Source organism: Athene noctua, chromosome Z (genome assembly GCF_965140245.1).
Source record: "Athene noctua chromosome Z, bAthNoc1.hap1.1, whole genome shotgun sequence".
Lineage (NCBI taxonomy): Eukaryota > Metazoa > Chordata > Aves > Strigiformes > Strigidae > Athene > Athene noctua.
In genome coordinates, this window is record NC_134077.1 from 79,907,943 (window position 1) to 79,929,898 (window position 21,956).

A 21,956-nucleotide genomic window follows, 5' to 3' on the forward strand; every position below is an offset into this window, starting at 1 on the left:
CCTCCTCTGAAGGGGAACGAGGAGCGGCCCCAGCGCCTCGCGCCTCCCGCCAGGAAGGGAGGAGCTGGGCCGCCAGAGGCAGGCAGCGCGGCGGGCAGCCGCCAGCAGGCGCCTCCCCTAACGGCCGCCGCCTCTCGGCGCCAAAATTCAGTCGTGGCGGGCGGCGGGGCGCGGCGCGGCGGTGAGGTACTGGGGTGCGGGAAGGGGGTTTGCCCGCGGCCGGTGCGCGGGTGCCCGGCTGATTCCGGCGTCAGAGCAGCCAACGAGGGCTTGCTCGGCGGGGGCTAAGCGGCGTGGCGGGGGGGAAGTCGCGGCGCCGTCGGCGGGGACGTGGGGTCAGGCGCCATGGCGGCTGCCGTAGGGGTTAGGGACGGGCCTGTGCTCACGGCGCCTCAGGGCCGAGGCTGTCGTTTTTCTGGGCTTCAGCCCTTCGGTGCGCTGGGGATGGGAAGGAAGACTCTCCTTCTGCCGGGTTCTGAAAGATTTGGGCCTTTCCGTCTCCCTCGTTGGCTGATGGACTAGAGGGCAGCTTTATGAGAAATCGGAGTTATGCCATAGTCTTCAGGCAAATGTGATAAGCGCAGTGTAAAGTCACGTCGCTTAGAAATGTTGAAGCATGGGTTATTGCTGGGATGCTTTCTGGATCTGGGGTCTGCTTGGAATTTTCCGTTTATAAATACGTAATCTTTTTGTTGTGAAAGTCACGTGTTCTTTCTATTTTCTTATACATCTAGCTGTTTATTTGGTATGCAGTATGATTAGTTTGATGCTTATTTTTTCTTTTTTGCTTTGAAAAATGTAGGATTATAATCCAGATATCTTTCTTCATACTCTTGGGAGGAATACTTTGCCTGGCCCTTAGGAATACAGAGAGGATGTATATCAAGTCAATTGTTATTGAAGGATTTAAATCCTATGCTCAGAGGACGGAAATTGTTGACTTGGACCCATATTTCAATGCTGTTACTGGTTTGAATGGCAGTGGCAAGTCCAATATCTTGGATGCAATCTGCTTCCTGTTGGGAATCACCAATCTGTCACAGGTAAAGAGAGAGGGGGCATTTAAGAAGGGTGTTCTGTCAGCAACATTTCATATTACTCTTGAGTAATCTCTGATGGAAGACCTGAAGTGATGCTTCTATAAAAAAAAAAAAGTTTTATTTATTTGGATTTTTCATTACATAAGTGTGTGTCTTACCATTATATCCGTTATAACCGTCTTATCGTTATATTACGATAAAACTGCAGTTTCATCAATATACTATGGTAGTTTAGAATATTGCACTAAACATATCCCATTGAAAGGTCTCCAGATGAAGATCTATTGCAGCTAAAGGCTCTAACTTTTTTATGTGTAATAAACTTTTTCACTTCTGCATTAGGTCTTAAAATTTGGCCAACTGGTTCATCAGAAAAAAATTAAAAGCTGGTTTTCATGCAGTGCCTGCTATTTAAAATATATCTGCTTTACCCTTACTCAAAAAAATTGTGTGCTCTGGCATCAGTTTGAATCTCTGTCTTCATGTGATATTCTTTTTCTCTTTATCCCACTCCTCCTGGTTGTAGACAAATCCAGCAGACTTCCAAGGAACACTTTCTGATTCATTTCCCCGTGAGCTGCATTATGAATAATAAATGCATTTTTAGTAAATGTACTGATGACTTAGCTAGTGATCTGTTTTTTTTAAAAAAAACATATATTTAGTTTTTGTCAGGAATCTCAAGCAGAAACAATTAGCTGGCTTGCTAAAACTACACCGGCACATTCTGCATGTGGTTTTATGGTGCTAGCACCTTGCAGGTCTTGTATGACAGTCTGTTGCGTGAACTCTTAAATCTATAGCTAGATCTGCATTTTCTTCATTCATTTCTCCAATCTACAGTAGTGCACTGAAACTGTATAATGAATTTCTTTCAAAAATTTATCTGTTCTATGGATTTAGGTGCGAGCTTCCAACTTTCAAGAACTGGTTTATAAATATGGACAAGCTGGAATTAAGAAAGCATCTGTGTCTATTACCTTCGATAATACTGACAAGAAAGTAAGTCCACTGGGATTTGAAGATAATGATGAGCTCATCATCAGTAGGCAGGTGAGTTTTTAATATCTGTACTGCTTAGTAGCCTATATACGTTTTTACCATGTTCAAGAGAGTACTTTTCAAGAAAAAAAAAAAGATAACTTAAAGTCCCTGCATTTTTGCTATTGAAGCAATGCTTCGAAGTGTAGTTAGTGACACAAAATGTAGAAGTCGATCCAGGGTACTAGATTTAAAAAATTGGAGTTACTTGAGAAATCAGTCAAATATCGTTAAATGTATTATATCAATAATGTTTCCTATGGATTTGTACAGAAACATAATAATAATGAAATAATGTTTCTAAAGCAAGTTACAATTTTGTATTTTATGGCTTTTTCTTCTGCTTTCATGTTTTCCTCTTAATATCTGAGCTATGTGTTAAATTTGGTCTCCAAGGACAAAGAAACCTTTATCTTTCTGATGAAGATGTCTCCCAAGCTGTTGAGGTTTTCCTTTGGAAAAAAAAGGGGAAAAGTGGAAATCTGTGGAGTCTGGAAATTTTCCTATCACTATTGCCAGCAATGACTGATCTTTCTTACAATTTAGTTATTTTAAATGTCTCTTCAGTCCATCAAGATCTGTTTAGATGTTCTGTATAGTATGCATAATGTGTGTATGCAAAGATACAATATATGGGTTTTGCTCAGATATTTTATTCTTTATTAGATTTTATTACAGTTTATATTCTTAATGTCAGATTTCTTTCATTTCTCTTCTTTTCCAGATTATCATTGGAGGTAAAAATAAGTATCTTATCAATGGCATGAATGCTACCGCTACTCGTGTGGACGATCTTTTCTGTTCTGTTGGACTCAATGTCAATAACCCTCACTTCCTCATTATGCAGGTATTGTGTGCATCTTTACAGAATCCAAAAAGAACAGAAGTTGCACTAAATTTGAGGCAGGATAGATAGTGGAAGAACACTTAATTTCCTAATTATCAAAAAGCGACAAAAATCAATTAAGTAAAAAATAAAGAAATAGTTAAGATTTCCAATACAGCATAGTTTGACCTTTAAACATATATCTTGTTGTGCAAGACCTCATGTAGTCTATAGCAAGCTTTTTCTAAAACATATTCCAATTTTATTTTCCATGTCTCTTTAACAGATAGGTGTTGCTTTTATGATTGTCCTAAAGAGATAGATTTTCTTTCCTATTGTGTATTCCATGTTAGACAATATTTTGAATGAAGTTGATGTACCTGCCTTCCTAGGTCACAGTTTACAAAGGCAGAGCTGACCAATTGAAAAGACCCTTATAAACATCAACACAGGGACTAGACAAATCTCTGAAATACTTGCAAGAGTAGGATTTACTGTTTAAAATGGAACTGTCCCATGGAGGAAGTAGTGGGGAAGGGCAGTTTTGTACCTGTTTTTCCTTCTAGTTACATATGAGCTAAATCTCCCAAAAGCCAGTTTATGATTAAGAGCTTATTCAGCATCAGTAACTTGGTAAGCCTCTAGAACAAAATATGCATGTTAGTCCTTTAAGACTGAATCAGGGATGTGGAGGGTGAGCCTAAAATAAGATCCGAGGGCCATTTCATGCTGCCTGAAGAAATGACTTGTTTGAACTATCAAGAGTGAAACAATTCAGTAAGTTAGATTATTCTTGTAGCAAAAAACCCCAACTGTTTGAGTTTACAATATAAAGTATAAAAATGAGTGGGGTTCTTTGGGTTTGGGGTTTTGATTTTTTTTTTTTTTTTTTTTTTTTTAACTATTGCATAGTACACAAACACCATTCTTGTTTTATCTTTCTGTCATCAGGGACGAATTACCAAAGTTTTAAATATGAAGCCAGTGGAGGTAAGAAATTTGTGGGAGTTTTTTGTCTGAAGTTTTACTGATTTTGAATGACAAAAATTAATATTGAGGTGGGGGGAATAAAAAAAAAAAAAAGGTGTCAGAGGTAGATAGTAGTTTCTTCTAACATAAGAAACATCAAATTTTTGTTGCTTTGCTTTATTTTAGATTTTGGCTATGATTGAAGAAGCAGCTGGTACTAGAATGTATGAATGTAAGAAACTAAATGTCCAGAAAACCATACAGAAGAAGGAGATCAAACTGAAACAGATTGAAACGGTACTATGTGTTAGAAAGTATACTTTCTTATATATTTGTTAAAGATAACTAAATATCTGTAGTGTGGTTTTTAACTTGCAGAATATTTCATTTCTGCACTGGGAACTAGGTGTTCATGCTTAGACATATAAGAGTTTTAAAAATCTGAATATAAATGTTCGGTTTTGTGTTTCAGGTCTTAAATGAGGAGATCACTCCAGCTTTACAGAAACTGAAAGAGGTATGGAAAAATTAGAAGAGTGGTCAAGCCCTTAAAGTACTGAAAAATTACTTTCAGCTTCCCTGAACCAGTATATGGTGGCTAAAACAATAGCTTGTTTTCAAGCTTTGTAGAATCTTTTAAGAGAGAGAAAAATTTCATCTTCTGTTCAAGTACAGAAAATGTGACAGTCAGGACTTCCAGGAAATCCTAGAGGGGAATGCAGGGAAAAGGAAAAAAGTAAGAGACCTAGATAAAAGTAGAAGATAAAAACATATTTCAGTTCTTAGAAAATTTGTGCCAAGTGATGTTTCTGCTGTACAATCAGTTGTAGAAGTATTATTATCTTTGATTTTCCTAAGCAGGCCTGTAATGTATTACTGAATATGACAAATCCTTCCTCTTATCTACAAATAATAATAATGTTAGTAGAATTGCTTAAAAGTTAACAGTCCTACTTAATATTACTTTTCCATCGAATTTTAAAAGTTTTTTTAATTGGTATCTTTTCAGGAAAGATTATCCTATCTAGAATACCACAAAGTAGTGCAACAATTAGAGCATGTAGACCGCACCTATATAGCTTACCAATTTTTTTTGGCTGAAGAGACAAAGGCATCTGCTGCTAACGTGTTAAAAGAATTTCAGACTAGTGTAGAGAGTCTTCAGGCATCAGTGGCTGAAAATGAAAAGGTGATGACAAAACTTAATGAAGAAGTAGAGGAGATGGAAAAGAAAAGGCAAAAGGTAAGTGAGCACAGAGTTGTGCTTGTCTGAATATCTGAATACAAGGAGTTACTCGAGAAAGAGATTATTTCTGCAGATAATATATCCTTGAATTTTTATCTTCTTCTGGTGGGTTGTTTAGATTATACACTGCTTGTTCTCATTCTTCATTGTCTAAAAGACATCCATTTAAAGTTTTCGTTTGTCTGAAATGCTTCCAATTGCTGTAAATGAATAATAACTGAAGAATGGAAGCTGTTTGCCCTCGTGTTTCCACTCTGTGCATTCAATGGTAAATTTTGCTGGATTTTTTTTTTCTCCCTTTTTGTTGATGTCCTAAAAGAAATACACTTCAAGTAGGAAACTCTTGTTCAACAAAACTCAATACTGACCTCAATTTTCATGGCAGTAAATTTGGTTGGATACAGGATGGCCCAGAGGGTCTTTGGATGCCTAAATGCAGCTGTTGTACAGGGACAGTGTCCCATGATATGGGATGATGTGGGTCTTAAGTAGTGGCTTCTAGTTAGTTTGGATTTCAGAGGGGAGAGATGTTTTGACCTGTTTGCGCTGGAGTCTAACTGCCTGCTTGATCAGATACTTATCTGTTCTACATATAGCTGTCAACAGAAGATGAAATAATTACAAGTACTCTTAACAGTTTCTTAGGTTAAATTAAATTTCCTTTAATTCTGATTGTAGGAAGTTGGTGGTATGCTCCCTTCACTGGAAGAGGCTCTTTCAGAAAGTCAAAGAGCTAATACTAGAGCACAAAGTACCCTTGATCTCAGCAAGCAGAACTTAAAAAGTGAAGAGATTAAGTACAAAAGTCTGGTAGAAAGTATGCAGGAGGTAAGACCTTTGTATATAATTTTCTTTAAACACTAAATTAATGCAGTTTGAGGGGGACAGCTGTTTGTTCTTACCTATTGCAATAAGAAAAAATCAGCGATTGGTAAGAATTATATCAAGAAAGCAGAAGCAAATGGTAAGGGTGTTGTTTGATTTATGTGGCATAGGTAGTAGGTTCCCATTAGAACCAATGTGATGCATATACAAAAGAAGCGCAACTCCTTATGCTTACCAACCTTGTATTAAGCTCAGGAAAGTTCCCTATAGCTTCAAAAGTATGCTCTCTGGACGTGTGGTGTTCTTAAAATTAAAGAAGAAATTTCTACATTGTGTGTTTATGACAGTTGGTTTTTTTAATTTTTTTTTTTAATGCAAGAGGAGCACTGAAGAAGACTTTACTTGTTAGATTACTGGGGAGAAAGAGCTGTTTCTCCTAGCTCTTGGGCAATTGTCATCTCTTCCTGTATTTAATCCTTCTGTAGGTCCTCAGTGCACTCACGGGGCAAGTACAGACTTCAAAACATGCAAAGTCAAATTGTAAGATCACAAAATCTGACAAAGGGTCAGCTGATGAAACTACTCGTAGCTCCTCATCTAAACAACATGAATTTAAAGTTAATGGGACTCAGGTTCTCTCTAACTTTTTTTTTTATTCTTTGTTTTGCTGAAGGAGTCTAAATCACTAATGTCAAAGGAGGAAGGAATAAAGAAGACAGAGGAAGAACTAAATGCTTTACAGGAAGCAAGTAGAAAAGATGCAGATGCTTTAGCTGTGGCACACCACCATTTTAATGCTGTGTCTGCTGGCTTGTCGAGCAGTGATGATGGAGAAGAAGCTACTCTTGCTTGCCAAATGATGACCTGCAAAAATGAAATCAGCAAAGCAGAAACAGAGGCTAAACAGGTAAAAAGAAAAGCTCTGCCTGTCTCAGACCAGCCTTCCTGCTGCTTTTGAAAATTGTCTGAAAACTGAATGACATGCTCTGGAAAGGTCAGTGAAAAGATTCGCAGAGTATCTGTGCAAGATATTTTAGAAGTTGGTATATTCATTAAGGTGACTTTTTTGAAGAAACAGGTTATTTAAAAAAATATCTTTGCATAGATGCAAATAAGGAAAAGCTATAGCATTGCTGTGAGGAAATATAGAAAGTGGCGTTTGAGACATAAAGGGGAACTTGAAGTACTCAGATGGCTGATGGCATTGAACAGAAGGAAATTAAGACTGGTATCAGTGATAAGCATTCATACTGTAGGGATTTCTACAGTAAAACTTAATGGAATCAAAATAAAGATGCCTGAAACTATAAAAGGCGAGTTCAGAAGAAACTGTGGGTTTTTTCTCAGTTAAATTGTGTACGTGACTGAAACAAATGCCATTTTTGCCTTAAGACAGGGGAAACCTCTGCTGGGGTTTTTCTCACAGTGGAATTTAAATTTGTGAAGTCAGAAATGGACCTTGCTTGTCTCACTTAAGGAAAAACTTGGGAAGAATAACAAGGACAGCTGTGTCCCACATTGTTTTACCTTGTTTCTTCTCAGACTCTATTCATGTGCTAATATGAGTTATCCAAATACGTGATTTATGTTTTTATTTCCAAATCACCTGTGCCCTTACTTTAAAAAAACAAGGCTGCTTTTTGGCATTTCTTCTACTAGTGGAAACTCTTACAAATTGTACAAGCACCTTGTTAGTGCAGGTGTTTTAAATGCACCTACAAGATTCTCTTTGAATATCTTCTGGTTCTATATTTTCTTACTCCTTACAGGCTCAAATGAAGTTGACGTATGCACAAAAGGAATTAAAGACAAAAGAAGCTGAAGTTAAAAAGAGGGATGCAGGCTATGAGAGAGACCAAGAAGCACTTAGAGCTGTCAGACAAACAAAAGCAAATCTAGAGAACAAAATGCAGAAGCTGAACTACGAAGGTCTGTACAGACTTCTGGTGTATAATTTTGGGGGAATCTGAAAAGGAATATAGAAGTATGGTGGATTGACCTTGGCTGTACACCACTCTGTCACTCTCCTCCTCAGCTGGACAGGGGAGAGAAAATAGTATGAAACGCTCACAGGTTGAGATAAGGCCAGGGAGATCACTCACCAATTACTGTAATGGGCAAAATTGTGTTAACATGGGCAAATGAATTTAATTTATTACCAAACAAATCAGAGTAGGGTAATGAGAAATAGGAACAATCCTCTAAAACACCTTCCACCCACCCCTCCCTTCTTTCCAGGCTCAATTCCTGATTTTCTTTATGTCTTCCCTCTGCCATGGTGCAGGGGAACAGGGAATGGGGCTTGTGGTCAGTTCACCTCAGCTTATCTCTGCTTCTCCTTTCTTTTCACATTGTTCCCCTTCTCCAGCATGGGGTCCCATCCACGGGAGACCTTCCCACAGGCTGCAGCTCTTCTTGACCTGCCCCAGCGTGGGTCCCTCCCCCGGGGTGCAGTCCCTCAGGCACAGGCTGCTCCAGCGTGGGTCCCCCACGGGGTCATAGCTCCTGCCAGCAAACCTGCTCCAGCGTGGGCTCCTCTCTCCACGCGGCCACAGGTCCCACCAGGAGCCTGCTCCAGCACGGGCTTCCCACGGGGTCACAGCCTCCTTCGGGCACATCCCCCTGCTCCGGGGTGGGCTCCTCCCCGGGCTGCAGGTGGAGATCTGCTCCCCCATGGACCTCCCTGGGCGCAGGGCACAGCTGCCTCACCATGGCCTGCACCACGGCCTGCGGGGGAATCCTGCTCTGCCTCCTGGAGCACCTCCTCGCCCTCCTTCTGCACTCACCTTGGTGTCTGTTTGCTCTCACATATTCTCGCTCCTCTCTCTGGCTGCTGCACAGTGATTTTTATCTTTTCTTAAATATGTGATCACAGGGGTGATCAACCAATGTTGCTGATGGGCTCAGCTTTGGCCAGCGGTGGGTCCGTCTTGGAGCCATCTGGCATTGGCTCTGTTGGACACAGAAGCAAAGAAAACCAAGATGTCCAGCTGCTTGGGAAGTAGGGCCTCAGTGTGCATAGCAGCTGTTCTGGAAGACAAATGCCTTAGTAATGAATGTTCCCTTCTCTCCTGCTTTATCTTGGCTTTTGTGGCAGACTGTGCCTTCATATGGTATGGAGTATCACTTAGCCCAGCTGTTCTATGTCCCCTCTCAGTCTCTTGCCTATCCCCAGCTTGCTGGCCTTTGGACGGTGAGTTCAAGAGGCAGCCTTGATGCTGTGGGAGCACTGCTCAGCCAAAACACTGGTGTGATATCAGCACTTTTCTACTAGAAATACAAAGCACAGTATTATGAGGGCTGCTATGTGTATTGGGTCTGGCTGAACTGGAATCGGTTTTCCCCTATAGCAGCCCTCACGGTGCTGTGGTTTATGCTGGGAGCTGCAGGGTGTTGATAGCACCCTGGTGTTGTGGCTGCTGCTGAGCAGTGCTTACACAGCACCAAGGCTCTTTCTGATATTTTCCCCAGTGGGACGGGGTGGGCAAGATCTTGGGAGGGGACACAGCTAGGACAGCTGACCCAAACCGACCAAAGGGATATTCCATACCATATGACGTCTGCTCAGTATAAAGCTGGGAGAAAGGAGGAAGGGGGTGGGGTCACCCTTGGTCCTCCGAGGCAACTACTACGCGTATTGGAGCCCTGCTTCCAGAGAAGGCCCGACATCGCCTCTTCATGGGAAGTAGAGAATAAATCTGTTTGCTTTTGCTTCCGCGCGCGGACTTTTGCTTTGCTTTGCTTATATTAAAACTGCTTTTGTTTCACCCACAAGGGTTAGTTTATCTTCTTTCCCCTCTTTACCCTGTTGAGAAAACAAAGGGAAGGGGGGGGGGGAAGTGATAGAGCGACTTGGTGGATACCTGGCATTTAGCCAGAGTCAAACCATCACACTATGGCAAAAGTGAACTCCATCCTAGCCAAACCCAATACAAGATGGAACTGAAAAACCAGTTATGCTGGTTTTATGCACAAAGGAATTTCTCTGGTCAAAGCTCTGCAAGCACTTGCTTTCCACAGAAAATAGTTTAAAAAAATTTTATTTTATAAACTTTAGGCCAAATATTTTAAAGTTTGGTGGAAAATTTAGATTCCATTGAAAATTTAGATGGATAAAGTGTCCAACCTCCTTATTCCTTCCTGGCTTTCCCTACCCAAAACACTTCTTAAAGTTTGTTTCTCATTCCAGGTAACATTTGCTGCAGAAGCTACTGAAAACTAAATTGGTATTCCAGAATTACATTTAGAGAAATTATATTAGACGTTAAACTCTTTGCACATTTTGTATGGTGATGGTGTTAGTTTGTCTACCAGGAAATTTACCAGGAATTTTAGAACGTCTCTCCATTAAGTATTCTCTACATATATGTAGATAAATAATGTAGCATACCAGTTTTTAAGTTAATAGATTTCTGTGCTCTGAATGTTTGTCTGCTGCTTGTGTTCAACTCTTAAGAAGAGAAAGAAAAAGCCCTTTTAGCAAAAGAAGTGGCATTGACTCGTGACATCAGCCAGCTGAGAGAATTGTATGAAGACTTAATGGCAAGGTTTCCTCATCTACAGTTTGAATACAGGTAAGATCTTGGCGTGATCCTAAAAAACATTAAGTGTATTTTAGGGCATTTTATATGTAGCTTATGGGATTTACAGGATAATTCCATCAGTTGCTTAGCTGTTGCTTTCTTTTGGTGCCAGTGAAGGGGGAATGTTAACTGACATGTTAGCTGAATTAATGGGCAGCATGGGAAGTGACACATTCTTAAATTACAGCCTTGTCAAAATCGCGAGGATGTAAAAGTTTTGTGTGATGGTGTTTTCAAGCCATTACTCAACTTCAGTAGCTAAGTAGAATCAAAAGGTCTAAACTGTAAAAATATGTAATCATTACTTTTCAGAGTAATGCCTAAGGACTGTGAGTAGACTAGGTCTGTGGAGGTCAACACTGTATCTGTCTCCACCACTCAAATATATGTATCCCCAGATTTATTTGCTTGTGTAATTATCAGTCTGAATACACTCTTATAGCTGTGCTAATAATAGAACCCATAGTAAAAATAAATTGAATATTGTATAAACAAATTATATGAAAATCAGGAAGGACATTCTTCTAATGGCTTTGGAACTGACTGTTGTGAAGTATTTAATTTAACCATTTTCTGTGAAATTTTTTTTTTTTTCCCCCAATTGAATTTAGAATTTCTAATACCAGTATAATAAGCAGTATGAGTTTTTAAAATATAAAATGTTCAATATATGTGGGAGAGAAACAAACATGTGATTATCGTAATTTAAATTTATTTTAAGATGTTTTGGAAAAACATGGAGTCCAAACTCTGTGAAAGGCCTTGTTGTGTCTCTTATCACTGTGAAGGATCTATCCAAAGCAAAAGCCCTAGAAGTGACAGCTGGAGGGAAACTCTATAACATTATTGTGGACACAGAGGTATGTTTATGTCCTGGGTTTGGTTGGGCTAGAGTTAATTCTCTTCCTAGTAGCTGGTATAGTGCTGGTTTGGATTTAATGTGAGAATAATGTTGATAACGCACTGATGCTTTAGTTGTTGCTAAGTTGCACTGATCCAGAGTTAAAGATTTTTCAGTTTCCCATGCTCTGCCAGCAAGCAGGTCCACAGGAAGCTGGGAGGCAGCATGGCCAGGACAGCTGACCCGAACTAGCCAAAGGGCTATTCTGTACCACAGAACGTCATGCTCAGCATATAAACTGGGGGGAGTTGGCTGGGAGGGGTTGATCGCTGCTCAGGCATCGGTCAGCGGGTGGTGAGAAATTGCACTGTGCACTACTTGTCTTTTCTTGGGGTTTAATTCTCTCTTTTTGTTCTTTTTTTGTGGTATTACCATTGGTATTATCATATTTTAGTATTACTATTGTTAATTATGTTCTACTTTAGTTATTAAACTCTTATCTCAATCTGCAAGGTTTACTTTTCCAATTCTCCCCATCCCACTGGGACAGGGGAGGAGTGAGTGAGGCGCTTAGTTGCTGGCCGGGATTAAACCATGATAGTTATTACTTTAATACAGAACTCTTAATGTTGAGATAAGGTCTTGTGATTCAGGGCTAGTGAGCATGTGTGTTGATGAATGCCTAAGAGGCGGTTTGGACCCACGTATGTGTTTAAATTACATCAAGAGAGTCATGCTTAATTACTGGAACTATATTCCTCTTGCAATGCCCTATTGTTTTACTTCACAAAATCAGTTATGTATTCAGGTATGCTTTGTAACTCTTCTCATTTGAGGTTACCGCCAAAAAGCTTTTAGAAGAGGGTGAACTAAAGCGTCGATACACCATCATTCCACTAAACAAAATTTCAGCCAGATGTGTTGGACCAAAAACAATCAAGTTGGCCCAAACCTTGGTATGTAAATAAATAAGCTGTTTACACTGTTTTGTTTGCATACCTTTTCCATTTTGTTTCTTTTCTAAAAACATGGGCTTCTTAACTGTCATATTAATAAAAATTTCTGTAGGGTTTGAGGGCATCTTGATTTTAATTTTTTCCTTTGTATCCTTTCAGCTATGCAATGTTTAAATGGATTTTCAATATTCCACTTTTAACTGAAATTGTTTTTTAAATATAATGATGTTTTTAGAAAGTGTTTTTATCAAGATAAGAGAGAAATGAAATTTGAAAATTCTTTTAACTTAAGGCATACTAATTGCATTTCATTTGATTTATAGGTTGGTCATGATAACTTGTATTTAGGTCTTTCTCTGGTTGGATATGAATCTGAACTGCAGAAAGCAATGGAGTATGTCTTTGGGACAACACTGATCTGTGATAACCTGGATAACGCTAAGAAAGTGGCCTTTGACAAAAGGATAATGATGAGAAGTGTTACATTTGACGGAGATGTGTTTGATCCTCAAGGCACTCTTCATGGAGGCAATTGCTGATTTTGTTCATTAATAATATTGTGTGTCTGTTGACTTGTTTGCTGCTCTGCATTTTTTTTTATAAAAATCACCGGTAACCTTTTTGTTTAGACTCATACTGGGTATAATATCTGTTTGAGCAGAGATTTGTCACTCTTGAACTGAAATAAGATTGATTACACTAAGAAAAAATATATGGCAAACTATTTGCCTGAAGTAGTTTTGATTTTAAATACTTAAATCTTACTTGGCTATATAATCCTCTCGGAAAGAGAAATGCTTTGATTTCAGGCACTTTTTGAAGTAGTTCATAATTAATTGGAGATAATTTCATAAATTATGAAAAGTTGATTTCACAGGAAATGCATGTGCAGTATTTAAAGTCTGCAGAACTAAATTCCATAGCAGAGAATGTAGTTTTCTCTGCTGAGAACTGCTGTAACTTTAGCCTAGCTGCCTTTATGTTTTGAAACCAAAATGAATCATACATGCATCATTATTAACATTAGGAATTTGTTCTTTGCTAGTGGTGAATCCATGTGTCTAATTCCAATCAGCTTGACTTTGCTTTTTTTTCACTGAACAGGTGCATCCTCACAGATTGTACCAATATTGTGTAAAGTTCAAGAAATGAAAAATGTTGAGGTAGAACTCAAAAAAAAGGAATCTGAACTTGAAACTGTAGCGAGTGAGCTGGCAAGCTTGAGGAGTGTTGCTGAAAAGTAAGGTTTGCCCTATAAAATGTCAATCGTTTCTCTTATATGACTGAGTAAACATAATATAGAGAAGTATTTTTGGAGGTTATAGGGCCTGTTGAGAAAGTAATATGCAGAAAATTGTTCCTTTCCTCCTGCTCACTCTCCAATTTAATTTGTAAGTACAGCAATCAACAACTAAATTTTTTTAGATAACACATACAAGAAAAATTTGTTTGGGATAATATAGGGAAAAAAATGGCATACAATGATGTCTACTTGAAATCACTTGAAGTTTTCCAAAGTTTCATGAAGTCTACTGTAGAACAGGTCTGTTCCAGCCATATTTTGTAACACTCATACAGAATTTTCAGTTCTTAAGAGCTCTGATTTTTCTTCCAAGAAAATATAAAGATACTAAAGGGGAATATCTGAGTGATAATCCTGTAAGGATCCGTGTTCTGTGTTTGATTTTCAACTATTCATTTATTGAAGATCTTTTTAGAAGATGGAATATAAAAACATGTTTAGTCAGTTCTGTAAAATCCTATAAGGAGATAGTGTTGCGTAATATGCTATCTACCGGCTGGATTTATTTTTCAAATTGTTTTGAGTTGCAATAGACTTCCAGAAATATAACCAAAAGGAAGAAATGAGTTTTGCTTTTAGACACCTTTTCTTTAATGCTTTAGGCTAGCATCTGTCATGCTGCTGCTTGGAAAAACATGAGCTCTGAATTGTTGTGAAATCCCATGTGTTGCATCTGTTTCCTTTTAATATATCTTATCAGGGCTACATAGCCAGGAGCTACATATATCATAACTTCCATACCCACAAGTTTCACAATTACTATTAAAGAAATTACATCATATTTCCATGCATTTAAGCTTATTTCTCCTACAGTCATTATTCTATCCCACATTAGAATGGGAATATAGGTATTTATCTACTTATTTCTGTATGTAAGTATTCCAACTTTGAAACTGAAGTGCTGGGTACTCTTCATTACAGCAGTGTATATCATTACTGTCTTCAAAGGTATTGGCAACTGAAACAGGAGTGGGATATTAAATCTGAGGAAGCAGAGCTGTTGCAAATGAAGCTTCATCAAAGTGCTTATCACAAACAAGAGGAAGAGCTGCTTGCCCTGAAGAAAACCATTGGTGACAAATGTGTTCTTAATCTTTTAACCGAAAACTAATTGTGAGAATGAGATAGATATTTGGCTGTTTGAGTAGCAGAATCTTTGCTTAAGATTAAGGAAAAAAAAGGTATTTTCGAGGCAAAAAATAATCTTTATATTTTGGAATATGTTACAGAATCACAATAGACTTGCATAGAGGTGATTCACATGAGGTTGGTCACTCTCTTATAGTAAAGGTTATATTCTTAAGTGGTTTATGTACTTTATTATAAAAGGAAATACGGCTTTGCAGGGAAGTTGTAAAGTTTTTAATCCCCTATTTGAGTAATCTTTGTTTTTTCCAAGCCATCTGTTTCTGGAGATATTTAAAGTAACAAGAAAGCATTGGAAAGAATTACTGTTTGTATAGCTAAGGAAAAATGTAAAAGGAAGCAAATGCAGCAATTAAGTAAAACATCTAAAGAAAAAGGATGGACAGGAGTGATACATATGTAGAAACAGTATGCTAGGATGAGGTGATGCCTCATTAGGTAGCCATGTGATTAATTACTTCTTGATCATGTGATTTGGCATATACTTACACCTGTCAAAAAAAGAAAACAGGCATATTGTCATTAATTTTAATGACTGGTTGCCTATTTGATGCCCTACCAATAACTGATAACAACAGCACACTGTCTTTGTGTAATCATTGAAATAGCTGACTTCATTAACTAGCAAATGTACAACCACTTTTTTCTGTTAGAGGCAAAGACAGATCTAGTTCAGTTGGAGTTCAGGATGTGAATTTAAAGGTAAGAACAATACCCAATCTCAATACTGTACTTCTTGATTCAGAGGAGTGTGAAGAGACATTACAGAAAACTAAAGACACCCAAAAGAAAGCAGAAGAGAAATACAAAGTATTAGAGAATAAAATGAAAAATGCAGAAGCAGAACGTGAAAAAGAACTAAAAAGTGCCCAGCAAAAACTAGATGATGCCAGGAAAAAAGCAGATGCTTCAAACAAAAAAATGAAAAAAAAGCAGCAGGTAAAACTTAACCTTCGTTGACAATTTGTTGATGTCAAAAGTGGTTGCAGTAATGGGAAGTTTGATTGTCCTGAAGTTTTAATACTGTCATTTTTGGAACTTAATATATTACTCTGTAGTCACTGACATAAATTGCTGGTTTGTTTTTTTTTTTTTTCCTTTGGGTGAGATTGCCCCTTTGCTGAAGAACCGCATTTACTATGTCAAACTGAACCTTAATTCTTCTATTTAAGTGTAACTGTAATAAATATTAAAACCTCTCTAGGAAGTTGAAGCTTTAGTTCTGGAACTTCAAGAGCTAAAAGAAGAACAGGCCTCTCGTGAACAACTAATGGAGGCTACACAGAAAGCAATCCAATTCTACCAGAGCGAAGTTAATGCGATGCAAGCTGAGGTGTCGAAGACAAAGGTAAAAGTGAATACTTTGATTATCTGTTTTAATGTTACTGAAGTTATGATTCCCTAAAACTCAAATTATAATATGTATTTTGTTGCTTGGATTTTCTTGCCAGCACTCAGTTATCTCTAGCCTGGGTAGTTATTTTTTGGCTTCATTACCACATGTGAATTTGTTCTCCTTCTTTGTTCATTCCATTGTTCCTTCCTTGTTCTTTCCTCCTTCCATTATCTTCTAGTGACTGTCTGTCCCTAGCCTTAAAAGAAGCTAATAAATGGCTGTTTGATTTGCTTTTCAGGAATCTGTAGAGAAATCACAGAAGGAACTGGCCAAGCAAAAGGAAGTAATTTTGTTACACGATAAAGCAATTAAAGCCAAAGCTGAAGAGATAGTAAAATACAAAGAAAAAAATAATGAATTACGTCTTAAGCTTAAAGAATTAGAACACAACATTAGCAAATATCAACAAGAGACTGCTGATGTTGCTACCAAGGTATTTCAGAACTGTGCTTTTCCTTGCATCTTGTGACTAAGACTGGTTGTTTCCCTTGCTGCATGCAAAAGAAATAGCATTTTTTTTCTTAAGAAGCACTGTCATATTTGCAGCCTTAGGAGGAGGGAGTAGAAACTGTAATAGAGCTTATCAGTGTGGACAAATAGAGTAGATCACAGTGAGAAGGTGATCAATGAGAACATTCTGAATGTATGGCCAAATTAGGTAACTAATTAAAGAAGCCAATCCCAAGATTTAGTGAGAGTGACTTAGTCCAGATACAAAAAAATTGTTCCAAGTAAACGTTATGGGTATATGTGAAAGCTTCCTTAAAATTTTGGTTCATCTACAGTCTTGGAAATCACATGAAGCATTGTAAACTTACGCACCTGTGATGCATCAGGATAGAAGAGTTAATGTTGTAATTTTAGGAATTTGATACTTCTTTAAAATTATTTAATTCGCATTTGAGAAGGGGAGGTGAAAAAAAAAAGCGCCTCAATATATCTTCTTGTTTACAGGTGACCAAAATGCTGAAAGAGTATAAGTGGATAGCTTCAGAGAAATCACTTTTTGGTCAGCCAAACACACCCTATGACTTCAAAACTAACAATCCTCAAGAATTATATCAGAAACTGCAGGCACTGCGGGAACAAAAACGGGTGTTGGAAAGGACTGTAAACATCAAAGCTATGAATATGCTTTCTGATACAGAGGAGAAGGTAAACATTCTGTGCTTTAGCAGATGAAGACTGGGTGGGTATATGGTATTATGTATAACATAACATAGCTTTATATTTGCATATGCTTATTTCTGAATATATCAAAAATAGTCTTCGTGAGATAGGAGGAAATGTTTTGTTAGATCTTTGATACTAATTTTACATTTTTGCACTATTCCCTTGTGCACTAGTTTTATAGGATATGCATAATCTTGACTTTGGATGGTAAAAAGAATCGTTTCATTCCTCCCTACACTAGTCCATCCTAAATTGGCAGCAGGAGCATTAGCAAGCTTTGTTTACACTACCTGAGAATTCCATACTTTATTAAAAGTTTCAGATCAAAAAACTGTCCACCTTCAAGCTATCATACTTGAAGATGTTCTAGGGTTGTCTCTGTATCTTGTGGCTAATCAAGGATTGTCTCAAAACTGTCCACTGACTAACACTTTAACTTCCTCTGGTGCTGTTGCATGATTCGAATTGGCCTGTTCTTCCTATCAGCCTCCAGAAGCATCCTTTCTTACATGGAAAAGCAAATGAAACATGATTAACTTGAAAAGGATGTGCAACTTTCAGAGTAATGTTGGTCTTCCCCTTTGCCGGTTGTTGAAAATTCTAATGCTTTAATTTGCAAAAAATATCCTACAATGTAAATCCTGTATACAGCTAAATGAATGCTTTGGATTTCAATCTTGTGGTTAATGGCTACTTCATAGGTACAAAAATGATGAACAATGAAACTGCACGATTAGCACAAAAGGTATTTGAGCACAAAGTTCATTGAAATTGATCTTTTCTTCTTGTTGCACCAGTACAATGAATTAATGAAGAAAAAAAGAATTGTAGAGAATGACAAGTTAAAAATTCTTGCAGCTATTGAAGACCTTGACCAGAGGAAAATTAAAGCTTTACATATGGCTTGGGAAAAGGTATGACACTTGAAATCTAATCTTTGCATTTTAGCAGAGGATCAGAGTTATCTTAGATTACTGTTTTGTTTATTGCCATGGAAAAAAAAAAAACAACTATCTCTCTCCAGAACTAATCTCCCTTGCCTAGTATTTAAATTACAAAACAGCCACTTAATTTCTCCTGTTTGATCTCACTTTTGAGAATAAGACATGAATTCTCTGAAAATTGTAAAGATACAGTTAAACCTGCAAAACTACTTTACCATTCCCTTTTACTGCCCACGAAAATTTAAGGAAGGTTAAGATGCTGGCATGCTGAAACCATTGTCTCTCACACAGAAGTTGAACAAAATGGTGATACAGTCGATTTTGGTTTGTTTAAATCAATATTTGAAGAGAGTTAAAATCTTCTGGTTTGGTGTGGCCCCATACAACGTGGGGCTGTGGACCTGGGCTGCTGTTCCTGTCACTGATAGGATAGGTAATACTGGAATTAGAGCAACAGCTAATTTTATGTTTGTTACCTAAGCACTTAGCCTTCCACTAGGTGTCTCGCATCATGAACTATAGCAGAAGTATAAAGTTTTCCATTTCTATTTGGAAACCTCTTGAGACATTCTTTTCTGCTGTACCAGGAGAACTTGTATTTTTTGGCCTTTCAGAGGCCAGAAGATTAAATTGCCCACAAATGAAGTACCGGTTTTAATTACTACTGCCTGTACTCAGAATATCACTGACAAAATGGTACCTTTTCGTTAGAAAATCTTGTTTGGCAAAAATTAGTGAATTGTATTTAAAAGCATCGTGAGTGGTGGAATAAGTGTGTTCTCAGATACATTCCTTTACCTAGGAAATTTTAATCTACATTTACAAAGTTGCATCCCTTCCAATACCTGGACATTGCTTAAATAATCCTGGGAAGAAAAGGAGTGGGGAGGATGCCAGTGTGTGCCTCTTACGAGGTGCTTATACATTTAATAGTCTTTTAATTGTGAGATATCACAATTTACTGGTTAATAAATCTGAGATAGGGTATAACCATTTCCCTGGCTGATGACATAAAGAAGCCTGCCAATATTTCTTTCACGATCCTTCTAAAATGCTTAGTATAAGGTGTCCTATACACAAATCTATCTATCTATCTATCTATCTATCTATCTATCTATCTATCTATCTATCTATCTATCTCCCTCTGTGTTGCTTCTCTTTTCAGTACAAAGAAAAGATTCTATATGCTGGTATTTTTTCACCGTCCTATGTGCTAATCTTCAAGGCATAAGAAGTCATTAGGTTAAATTGGGCAAGACTCTAGAGCATAGTCCAGCTTACCACTAAGTTTTTGCTCTTTGTGCTCTTGATTAAAAGCAGATACATACATTTTTTTATGGTCTGACTTCTAGGTGAATGAAGACTTTGGTTCGATTTTTTCAACACTTGTACCAGGAGCCAAAGCTCTACTAGCACCCTCTAAAAAAGATGATATCTTGGATGGTCTGGAGTTCAGGGTTGCCTTAGGAAACACCTGGAAGGAAAACTTGACAGAACTTAGTGGAGGACAAAGGTTGGTGAACTTTGTGGGTTTTTTGTTTGTTTTCCATTGCAGTTGTGTATGGGTATGTCAAGCTTTTTATAGTTCAAAAAAGCAAAAAATTAATCTTTTCCCTAGAAAAAAAAAAAATTTTTCCCTAGAAGTCCGTTTTTTTAAAGGTACTTCTTCCAACCTGACTTAATATTGAAAGCATTTTTAATTTACTTAATCTCAGAGGCATCTGACTTAGAACAATGCATGACTTGGTATATGATAACAAACAAGATTTTTCTCCGTGGAGAAATGACAGATTGAGTGGTGAGGAAACTGCAGTTAACTCTAGGTAGTACTGAGGTACTGCTGAATTATATGCTTCAGCCTTTCAGTTGTAACCTCAAAAGTCTATACAGACAAGTTCTTCCCTGGTGTTGAAGTAGTGTCATGGTGACAGTTTTCTTCTCCAGTGATTACAGCGACTGTGTAAGGTCTGTACTTCTTTGCAACTTCTAAGGAAAAATCTAACAAATTGAAAAATAGAAACAGAATTTAGGAAGAGGTGAGACAGTGATACAGAACTTTATGAAGGACAGAATGCTTCAAGAACTGTACATTGAAAAACAGCACTGCAAATCTCAGAATTGAAAATAGGTAAAGCAACAGCATGATTTTAAATATCATCACAACTAACCTGATCTTCTGATAAAAAAAGTAATATTTGCCATTTCTGGCAGAAGGCTTTGAAATTGAAAGTTGTGGCAGAAGCTACCATTCTGTCTCTTCAGAACTCATAGCATAAATCTGCTTTTCACAGAGCATTTTGCTATTACTGAACAATTGTTTTCATAAGGCAAAGCCTCTCAAACAAAAGGGTAGAACATAACTTTCTTGTTCTCTATATTAGGTCATTGGTGGCCTTGTCCTTGATCTTAGCCATACTCCTCTTCAAACCTGCCCCAATTTATATCTTGGATGAAGTGGATGCGGCCCTTGATCTCTCTCATACTGAGAATATTGGGCAGATGCTTAATACTCATTTCAAACAGTCCCAGGTATGTTTTTGATACTATTGTGATCATCTATACACTTGATTATTTTCAGAGGCAGTCTGCCACTGAGGAGTCTCAGCAGTTCAAGTATTCTATTCCAGAAATGTGTGTTGTATTTCTAAATTGTTTCAACTGGAAGTTACACTAGATATGGCAACTGAAATTTCTAAGCACTACATTTGAATGTAAACTGTTGCCGCAGTGGCTAAAAACCAGGTAGTAATAGGAAGAGTATCTATGATATGATCAATTTCAGGCATGACCTGCATCTTGAATTTTTTTTTTTGCTAGTTCTTTATCCGGAGCATTAAGAATATTTTGGTTTTGACCCTTTTGAAATAAGCCAGGCACTGGTGGAAAGAATCTCTGTATCATTGTGGCCTGTGCATGAAAAAATCTGTAGAACTGAAGAAACTTAATACTGTGAGGTGAAAGGCAGTGCCTGTCTCCATTTGGTGGTAGGACATGACTTTTCCAAATTATGAGAGGAGTGAAACATTTGTTACCAGTATTGTAAAATAATTTGAGCACTGTCTTTAGACTATGAAAGATCCTGCATTCTTACAATTCACGGCAACAATTTTTCTAGGGATTGATGCACCATGAACAGGTATTCTTTATTGTGGCCGTATTGTTAGCACCAGAGAATGTCTGGCCTGTGGGTGTATGTTAACCTGCTTAGCACATCTGTTGGCCTGCAGTTATGTTTAGAGTATTTTGTGAAGAATTACCACCACGGTATCGGTCAAATAAAGTGAAAGAATCCTCTTTCTAGAAGCCTTTTTCAATGTTGTTTAAAGTCTTTATTTGGATGGCAGCATTTACTTCAGGCTTTCTGCTTTGTTTTAGTTTATTGTGGTGTCCTTGAAGGATGGGATGTTTACCAATGCAAACGTCCTCTATAGAACTATGTTTGTGGATGGTATATCTACTGTTAGAAGATACCAACAGCTTCAAGGCAGAAAAAATGGTCTCAAGGAAGCTGAGGAAGCCCAGAAATCACGTAAGTGACAAAAGAGGACCTGCGTAACCAGGAAAATTCTCCGCTGGCTCTTCATGTGCAGTAGCAGCTTTTTAAGTGTCCTCTTCCCAGTCTGTAGCTAGGCCAGGAATAAACTCTCTAACTATATTCTTGTGGCCT

At 37.8% G+C, this 21,956-nt stretch overlaps 1 protein-coding gene across 2 annotated transcripts; it reads left to right on the forward strand.

The window, feature by feature from the left end:
• The first annotated feature begins 94 nt into the window (after positions 1–94).
• Positions 95–21,932, forward strand: SMC2 (structural maintenance of chromosomes 2). 2 transcript variants are annotated; one of them, XM_074932553.1, is made up of 25 exons: positions 95–181; positions 803–1,043; positions 1,944–2,093; positions 2,806–2,928; positions 3,859–3,897; positions 4,063–4,173; positions 4,349–4,393; positions 4,886–5,119; positions 5,801–5,950; positions 6,621–6,854; positions 7,717–7,876; positions 10,404–10,521; positions 11,252–11,390; positions 12,208–12,327; positions 12,651–12,855; positions 13,432–13,567; positions 14,579–14,703; positions 15,522–15,715; positions 15,981–16,124; positions 16,411–16,605; positions 17,127–17,327; positions 18,143–18,259; positions 19,642–19,802; positions 20,671–20,818; positions 21,665–21,932. In XM_074932553.1, the coding sequence occupies exons 2-25, from the start codon at positions 876–878 to the stop codon at positions 21,824–21,826; spliced, it is 3,579 nt and encodes a 1,192-aa protein (XP_074788654.1). In that variant the 5' UTR covers positions 95–181; positions 803–875; the 3' UTR covers positions 21,827–21,932. The 2 variants fall into 2 exon arrangements, with proteins under 2 accessions (XP_074788654.1, XP_074788655.1); XM_074932554.1 differs by having other exon boundaries at positions 133–186.
• The last annotated feature ends 24 nt before the right edge of the window (positions 21,933–21,956 follow it).

What these genes read in the sequence shown, in the direction of transcription:
- SMC2 (XM_074932553.1), top strand. Translation starts at nt 876, where the DNA reads ATGTATATCAAGTCAATTGTTATTGAAGGATTTAAATCCTATGCTCAG. An exon ending in AACTGAAACAGATTGAAACG is followed by an intron (nt 4,174 to 4,348) that starts GTACTATGTGTT and finishes TTTGTGTTTCAG; the next exon opens with GTCTTAAATGAGGAGATCAC. An exon ending in CTCATTTCAAACAGTCCCAG is followed by an intron (nt 20,819 to 21,664) that starts GTATGTTTTTGA and finishes GCTTTGTTTTAG; the next exon opens with TTTATTGTGGTGTCCTTGAA.